Source organism: Paralichthys olivaceus, chromosome 3 (genome assembly GCF_024713975.1).
Source record: "Paralichthys olivaceus isolate ysfri-2021 chromosome 3, ASM2471397v2, whole genome shotgun sequence".
NCBI lineage: Eukaryota > Metazoa > Chordata > Actinopteri > Pleuronectiformes > Paralichthyidae > Paralichthys > Paralichthys olivaceus.
In genome coordinates, this window is record NC_091095.1 from 3,260,111 (window position 1) to 3,269,541 (window position 9,431).

Genomic DNA, 9,431 nt, shown 5'->3' on the forward strand with positions numbered 1-9,431 from the left:
TCTGGAGAAACGCTAAGTATCCTGAAGAAAGCTCAAAACATATGGGGACAAAATATTTAGCAATCAAGCTCGCGCTCCAATGGAAGCTCTCATCAGCCAATTAGGTCGGCTGCGGCAGATTGCCGCACAGCGAGGACAGCTGGTTTTGAGGTTTTCACTGTCAACGTGTCAATCATGTGATGCGCTCACAAGTCTGAGGCTGTCAGCGTTGTCGGGAATGTGTCATGAGCAGCGTGCATCACAGAGATGAGAGGAGATGGTGCAGGATGAAGCGAGAGCTCCATCTAGTGATGTGGGGTTATTCATCATGTTCTGACCGCAGAGCTCTGTGCTAAATCCCACTATTACACTGAGGTTGTCGAGAACCAAGCTAAACCTTCTTATGAAGTTATAAACCTACAATCTCTTGATTTAGTCGAGGTATTACTGCACAAATACTTAACAAAGCAGTTACTCCCTCACAGTATTCAGAATGTATTTAAATCTGGAGAGAGTAAATCCAAGAACTCAGGGGACTAGGTCTGTTATTTTAATTACGTCTAAAAAAAAAATATATAAAGAGACAATATCATCTTCTTTGTTTGTTGTTTGTGTTTGTTTCCGACTTTACTGATCTTCAGACCTTGTGGGAAGACAATAAATTAACTCTGTGTACAAACAGTCGTGGGTGTAATAAGTTACTGCCTCAGGCTACACATGTTTGATCCCCACGTATTTATATTTGCTTTGTTGTTGCTTTGTACCAAACTTCGTGTGGAAACAGAAAATGTGGTGCAAACAACAGAATGAGTGAAAAGTATTTAAAGTTCTATTTAATATAAAAAGTCTGTTGGTGTTGTAAATATTTCAATGTTATCAATTTATGATGTAATAAAATGCTTTTTTATCAATAAAGAGTTTATTTAGACGGTGCTGGTTTTCATCTGACTGTCATGCTTGGCTAAATAAAAATATACGAGAGAGAGGGAGTAACATAGGCAACTGGCCGAGGACCCTTTATTCCTGCAGGGGTCCCAAAAATCAGAGGTTCACAATGTGGATTTTGGTAAGAGCAGATTTTATCAGGTGAATGATTAAAACACAATATGGGCTAAGGCATGTCCTGCACTACGACTGGGTAGATAAATCTTAAAAATCTAATCCTAATGTCTTTATCACCGTGTTTTAAGTAATAAACATAATTAAGTGGTATTTTAAAGAAATTAAGAGCAGAAAGGGTTTTTGGTTTGTACTGCGTTTGTGTGTATTGTCTTTTGAAGCCACTTTATTAAAAGCTCAACTCATTGTCCAATGAAAACATCAAGAGCTGTAATGGAGGGAGGTAAAAAAACTTCTTATCAGCTCGACACAGTGGGAGCTCTGTTCTGCAGCCGAACACACATGTGCTTATCTTAGCCTCACAAACTCCTCAGCCCTGCCTCCTCCTCCTCCGACACACACACACACACACACACACATAGAGTAGTTTCAAAGTCCACTCCTAATATGATGTGCCAGTGAGGGAGAAAAAAAAAGAGAGGAGATTGTAGGAAGACAGCTTTTGGTCTGCGAAGCGTTAGGAATCGATGCATCTGTGCCGCCTTTGAACGCTCCCCATGTCAGATGCTGCAATTCAGACGCGATGAGGAGGAAAGGATAAATAGGTTAATTGAAATATTAAGCGAGGCTACACACGGGAAATTGAGTTACCCAAGAGCAGAGCTGTTAGGAAGAAAACATGCAGTTAAAAAGATTCGGTTTTTAAAAAGGCTCTTGTGTTATATCTTCGCCAAAAACACGTTTATCAATTTCACAACACACACACACACACACTGCAAACAGAAAACGTGCTGCAACAACACAACAAAACAGAACTGTGTTCGGGGGACAATAAAAAGTGATGAACTTGGCTGGGACGCTATCACCTCCCATATTGCGAAGTTGTTTTGGCCCAGATTTGGCCCAGATCCACCCACATACCACATGGAGTGTCAGCACCGGGGCGGCCCGCTCCTGTTTGCCAGATCTCAACCACGAGTGAGCCACAGCAACCAATGGTGCCAAACAAGGTCCGAATTAGTTTTGTGCTATTTGGGCCTTATTCAACATTTATCACATGGGCCACTTTAGGTTCACATCCAGATTCCAATTTACCTAGAGCACCACATGTTTGCCAAAACGAGGCCCACGTTTGTTTTTTGGATGTTTGAGCCACATTTGCTATTTTACAAATGGGCAACATTAGGCTCAAATCCATTTTGTCCTGGCCACAAGCAGAAGTGTTGCATCACAGCCAGGTGTGGTCCACATCTCACATTGACTCATTGCACAACCGAGGATGAAGTGGGTTATAAATACCATCATGCATTGCACTTGCGAAGTTGACGGGAAGGAAAAATGGCGGCGAGACGAGAGGGCAGCAGGTCTCAGAGTTTTTTTTCTCTGGTGATTCTAATTTTTCTTATCAGAAATTTCTGAATTATGGTGAAGATAAAGACAGAGGGCGTCGGCCCTCATCACTAAAACTCTCTTGACGTCGGTGTCATGAGCTTTAGTATGAATGGTAAAGTATGTGGTTCCGAACACAACACGAGTATTTAGTTGTGTTGGGAGTATTTGGGAGTATTTGTGTTTTTTTTAAAGTTCCAGTGCGTTGAGCTCTTCGGGCCACCGCACTGTTCACACCGAATCAAATCCCTCCGGGATTCTTCAGAGGACTTTCTTTTCTGATCCGGTGCAGGTTGTGGTGCAGTGAGCCTTCAGATGTCCTTCACCATGCTGAGCTCTATTTGCTCCTACTGCGCACAGCTGGCAGTTTCAGACATTTACTCGCCGTTGCCACCCACGGCCCGCTCTCCGTCAGAGTTATCGCAAGTCTGTCTTACTCTGTCTTTACCCATGAACATACAGAAAGGATGGAGGCACAAAGGCAGGGCAAGAAACCTTTGAGCAGAGACAGGAGAAGAATATCAGAGAGGAGAAAATGAGGTAGTCTGACTCCACAAAATGAGAAAGTGGTCCATCTCTGTCCGCGGCAAATTAATAGGGACGAGACGGCAGGTCAGAGATGATTAAGAGCGTAATAAGTCCAGAGATCATGTGATCCTGAAGCCTCCTGCAGTGCTGCTGCGTTAACGCACCTTCATATTTAGCTTTGTCAGTTCGACTCTTAGAGAGAGAAGAAGAAGAAAAGAAAAATATTTGGTAAATAGAAGCAACATAATAATAAAACAGCTTCAGCTGGAAAAATGAGATGAACACAAAAACAAATGAAAAAACAGGAAAAAAGATTTTGCTTCTCCGTGTTCATACAGACATGCACCTGAATTAAAACTGACCTTTTTTTTATCGGCATGTGGTGAGACAACTCTAAAGAGAAAGAATATAACAGTCAGTAAATCCCCGTCGTGTAAAGTGTAAAGGTCAGATTGAGTGTTTGTGTCCGTAGCCACTGAACAACGCTTATTTTTAAAAACTGACAACACTAAACCAGAAATGCCAAACACATGAATAATGTGAAAAATACTTTCTTTGCTGCGACCTTGATATTGAGAATTAAGTCGTGGAGACAGTCTGACAGTTTGAGCTGAGGCAGAGCTTTCTGTCGACACCCCACTGCTGATATATAATTCGCTGCTGGATATTTTAAATTACAGACTACGGTAATTCTCATCTTGTGGAATGATTGCCTTGCTTATTTCTCTCCCTAAGAATTAGGGATTCACTGCCGATCCACACAGCAAAAGTCCGAAAAACTGACTTTAAAGTTAGAGCGACTTCTTATTTGTCACAGTTCCAAAGACAAATTGCTGAATGTGTTTGATCAGACGAAGGATCAAACCTCCATATTTCTGTTTTATTTTTTTTTAAGCAGCTTAAAAAAGATCCATGTGGCTTTTTGTAAAACGTTTTATTTATTTTTTGTTTTTATTAACTAACTACACTCAGTAGAGAGCAACCAACAAACAAACAGAACGGGGGGGGGGGGGGGGGCGTAAAAATTAAAAAACAGTTTGATTGAATGCATCATTCCTCCAAGTGTCAAGGAAATCAGTTCTGTAGTAATTCACCATCGCAGATAAAAACATAACTTCTTTGGTTTGAGGTAATAATTATTTCTTTCATGACATCAACAGTGTGTTCTCGGATTACACCCCCCACACACTCATACATATTCCTCTGCTTGACTTCCACCTTTTCCTCCATATCTGCAGGAACGAGGGTGTTTTTGTATAAAGACGGAGCAGGAGACAGTATTTATTATAACCTGCTGGAGCCCCGGGGCCTCGCCACCTCATATTTCATCCTAATGTGTCTTCACTCAAAGCCCCCGTTTTTTTTTTTCTTTTCCCTGAGTCTCGCCGTGGCTGCGGAAACTTCAGAGGAGGGGAACAACAATGGCAGAGCAGGTGACTGTGTGTTTCACTGCATGTCTCACCTTGGCCTTATCTGGGGCTTCTATATCTCAACTGATTAAACTGCCTAAATTAGACCGTGCTCTCGCCAGACGTCCCCGGGGAGCCGGAGAGGAACGATGGGTTTCTGCTGCAGCGGGGAGCACGGCGGCAGTGGCGGTGGCGGCGGCGAGCTTTGCTGGGGACGCCATTGTGTGTCCTGCTGTACTGGATGGGTGGGCCCCACTGTGCTGCTCTGCACGTATGGGTTCTTCTCCATGATGAGGCCCATAGAACCCTTCATGACGGAGTTCCTCACAGGAACCTACAAGAACCTCACCACAGAGCAGGTGAGGCACCGAGACCTATAACATACATCACGTGACCACTGTAAATAAACTGAATAACACACATGAATTTACAGTGTGAACGACACAACAAACTGATGATAAACTCTGATAATTAAAATGTGTATACTTAGAATATATTCAGTGACTAATAACATTAGTTCTAAGCAACAATTGATATGTAAATACATGTAAATTATACAGTATGTAAATGTCAGTATAATTATATATGATTTTCCATCCCATTACGTGCCATTATGAATTATTAATACTCTTGTTTACCACCAGTGTATGTGCATTATTGTTTTTCACGCGTGCCGTAGGCTTTTTTTCTTAAACCCGTGAGGAAGAGAAAAGCAAAAGCAAAGAAGTAAAAGAAGCGTCTCAAGCAACGTGTGCAGCCCAGAGTGGCTGTAACACACATAAACCTGACAACTTAAAAACCCTCTCCTCTTTATACGGTGTGATTCTGCTTCGTGTGTCTCTCGGCAGCAGTGGCAGGAGATAAACAGGTATGAACACACGGGAGCGGGTGAGTGCAGTGGGGTCGTTCGGAGACGTTTGTGGGACTCTGGTTGATACTTATTTTTTTCTCTTTTCAACCTCGATCCTGTCGGGAGCTGGATCAACTCGGATCCAAATGACGCAGTGTTGAGATTTGGGATGCGAGCACATCGTGAACCCAAGTGAACAATAACAAACTTCTTTAGTGGCGTCTGTGTGAACGAGAAATGTAATTTCAGGAGTCAGGATTAAACATGTGAATTCTGTCCTAGTGGGGGCAGTAGAGGGAAGATCAATCCACAGAAAGAAGAAGCTTTTACCGGAGAACGTCCACTCACACAACCACTAGGGGGCGCTAGTGAGGTAACTCGTAATGAATGAGGCCTGTAGAGCTGAGACGCCAGAACATTATATTCTCTCTTAAACTCTGTTAAGTTATTTATTTAAAGTGCAGTAATCACTTGTTGTATGAATAATTAAACACTTTTCATCTCGGAGGATTACTTTACATTATTCACTGATGATTATAAAACAATCAGATATAAAGATGTCATGTTAACAAGTCACTGAGTGGATTCAGAGTAAAGTTTGGTGTCAGCTCCTTCACATCTCTGCAGCGACGCAGCGTTCTCACAAATTACAGCCGCTGAACTCTTTCGATGCTCAACCATGTATGATGCGAATTACTTTCTCCACTTGTGGTCCTGAATGGCTTTTCAGAGTTTATATGCAGCTGCAGAAATTAACTAAGTTTGCGAACAAAGTGCCAACTCCACAAATTCTATTCTGCACCGTATCAACAAGAAAGTGTGAGTTAAAAAAAAAATATTTCTGTTGTCACTGAAGCAGCCTGAGGTCTTAAGGTGCGTTCAGACTCACAAGTAGTTTTTTTAGTTGAATAACCAAATGTTTTTGCCGAAGCCAGGCTCCTCTGGACTGTGCTGACTTTAGCCGCAGCTCTTAACTTGAAGTCCGGTTTGTTTTTGTTATTTTTCTTCAATTTTATTCACATGGCAACGTCCAGCTTGTTCCTTCAGCTGTTCAGGCCCACTCACATCTATTTTTAATCAATATACTGAAAATTATGTTGCCACCGATCGATGGGAGCGAAACAGAACAAAAGTAACCACCACATCTCCTGCACCACCGGGTCAAGAGGAACGTTCGGCCGCATGGTCTCAAATTAAGAACCGAGAAATGTGGACGTGTCCTCCGAGGGGGGATCAATAGATGTCTCACGAGGCATGATCGTTAAAATTATCCCTGATTTGGAAGCAAGTGTAGTTAAACACATCTCAACATAATATCACCGGATTGTGTGTGAGTCGGACGTCTCTCTCAGTCTCTGCCATCTTGTTACACCTCTTTGTTTAGGCTTAGTGTTATTGACAGAGACACCGGGGCGGGTGAGGGGTTAAATCACATGATTGGCACGTTATTTAATTTCCTTTTGGTTATTTTGGAAGTGGCAGACTCCACCGAGGCAGAAACGATGAGCGTAAGAGTGTAAATATTGTATGTGTAATGTTAAACAGTGAATATTTCACATATTTAAATCTGCTGTCAACCATAAACATTATTCTGTGTCATCTTTGAATTGTATTTCAAGGCTAAAATGGAACAAAAAACAATTGAATTTAATTTGCATAATATTAACGTGTCACGTCACGAACAACAAGGTTTTCATCAGCAAAGAATAAAGTTGAATATTACGTCTGATTCCTCTTCTGTCCTTTCACAATTACCAGGAATCCTTTTTTCTAAAAATAACGAGGTCTCTGTCCGCCCTCACATTTCCAGGTGACCAGACAGGTGTATCCTGTGTGGACCTACTCCAGCCTGGTCCTCCTCATCCCCGTCCTCCTGGTGACAGACGTCCTCAGGTACAAGCCTGTAATCATCCTCCAGGGTCTCACCTACGTCGCCGCCTTCCTGCTGGTGCTGGTTGGCTCGGGGGTCCGCTCGACTCAGCTGGCCTTCCTCAGCTACAGCGTCGCCACGGCAGGAGATGTGGCCTATTTCTCCTACATTTACGTGGTGGTTCACGCCAGCCGCTATCAGCGAGTGACCAGTTATGTGAGAGGGGCCATTCTGCTGGGCTACGCTGTGGGCGGCCTCCTGGCTCAACTGCTGGTGTCCCTGGGTGGCGTGTCCCTCCACTGCTTGGCTATCGTGACTCTCATCTCTGTCTCCATCGCACTCATAACCACGTTCTTCCTGCCCATGCCGAAGACCAGTATATTTCTTGACGGGACAAACTCCGTACGACAGAGCCAGCCACACGAGGGCGCTCACGACTTCTCCAAGAGGGTGAAGAGCGTCATGGCTGCAGAGCACATTGGAAGGATTTTCCAAAATCTCCTCCTGGACTGTAAGAAATGTTATTCGTCAGTGGCTCTGCTCTTCTTCTGCATATGGACGGCGACGGGGAGGTGCGGCTTCTACCAGGTCTCAGGCTACGTGCAGCTCCTCTGGGTTCACATACAGCCTCATAACGTGACGGCGTACAACGGAGGGGTGGACGCCGTCAGCACTTTGTCAGGTATCTGAGGCTGCGCTGATTCGTCTTGGAAGTTTTCAGGTTCTTTTATTCTGACACAAAAAGATAATCATGTGTTATCTTTATGGTTAAAAACTTTATTATCAAAGCGGCAAATACAATTTCCACTGGACCAATTTTCCATCATCCATATTAAGAATTTTTAAATAAGGACAAAATATTAAATATTAGAGTGGTACATTTAGGGATAGTTCACCCAAAAATGAAAATCCCCTTATTATCTACTCACCACTATGCCGATGGAGACAAACTCACGCGGTCGCTGATTTTCGTCACCTCTGTCCACCACCTATGTGGATGTGGACGCTTGTGTATAATTTCTGAATAACATGCAATCGAGCCACAGATCCTTCAACTCAATCTGTACTACACAATATTTCCCAAGTACTTTCCCGTCTTTTGGTTTCTCCCTGAGAATTCTACATATCGATGCAAACCAAAAACATTCAAATCCTAAAACCTCTTGAGTAATTCTGAATGGAACCCGCTGTAAAAAAAAAGAAACGTTTCAGGTTGTTGTGATAGAAACATTTTCATTAAAGCTTAGTGCTGTTGTACACATTCCACTAGAAAAAACATAATTGAATAAATAGACAGAAACAAAACACATTCCCTTCATTCTATCAGCGTTACACAACGCCGCAAAGCATGGGAGACAACGGGAGCAGCATTAATTAGACCATTTAATTGCCTGCTCTCATCCCCAGATGGGTAAAGCAGCAGCTGCCGCCATCCAGTCAGAGCACTTTTATTGATTATAGTACAGATACATTCCTGTATTCCCTGGGCACCAAAGGCAATTATTCTGTGTAAACCACATCCAGCTGTATGCCTTTCACTTGTAAATGGTTGGGCCCAACATGCAGTCAAGCTGTAGAGCCCGTGTCTGATATTTCCCATGTCGTATTTTTCTGCATTCATCCCAGAGGAAAATAAAAACCCTGGTGAAAACCGGAAATATTAATATGGATTTCCAGCATCATTTACAATAAACGTCACTATTTTCACATTCAGCATATTAATATGGAGCTTGAACGCAACATTTTTAGCAGCTCATTAGTTTTATGATAAAACCAAATGTGTGTGCAGAGCAAACAGAGATATATCGTGTTGCACAGTGACTTTCAAGGAAGTTGCAGGACACCTCGACCCATTTATTTATCTCCGGTCTGAAGGAGTAAGTATACAACTTATTTACACATCAAACATCTTTATCAGTCCGAGCTTAATGCATTCGCTGCATAGTTTCCCTCATTGATGTTGGTCATAATCTGTAGTTTTGCAAAATTGTCCAGTTTCAATTTTCCTCTCGTTGGTATTTGACTTGTAAGTCCACAGGAAGTTCTCGGCTAAATATTCAAAAATTCAACGCAAGCAAATAAGACGTGTTTTTACTTTTCAGACACTTTAAAAGAATCGTTATCTCTCTCTCGACTTCACATACATGTTTCTCAATAAAACAGTATACCAAAGAAATCAATGCAGTATTGACCATAAATGCATAATTTTTTCCCAGTTTTATCCCTTATTTATTTAATTTGATTTAAGGTAATCTTCTGTTTATTCTATTCAATCTTTTTGCATTGTTTAAATTATTATCTCTTCAAGGTGACCAAAGTCCAGTTTAGTGCATTACTCATCTTACAT

The 9,431-nt window shown here is 42.3% G+C and overlaps 1 protein-coding gene across 1 annotated transcript; it reads left to right on the forward strand.

Moving 5' to 3' along the window:
• Nucleotides 1–4,513: 4,513 nt before the first annotated feature.
• LOC109639204 (thiamine transporter 2-like) lies at nt 4,514–9,153 on the forward strand. Its single transcript, XM_020102552.2, has 2 exons — nt 4,514–4,723; nt 7,025–9,153. Exons 1-2 carry the CDS (start codon nt 4,514–4,516, stop codon nt 7,772–7,774), a joined length of 960 nt encoding a protein of 319 aa, XP_019958111.2. The 3' UTR covers nt 7,775–9,153.
• The last annotated feature ends 278 nt before the right edge of the window (nt 9,154–9,431 follow it).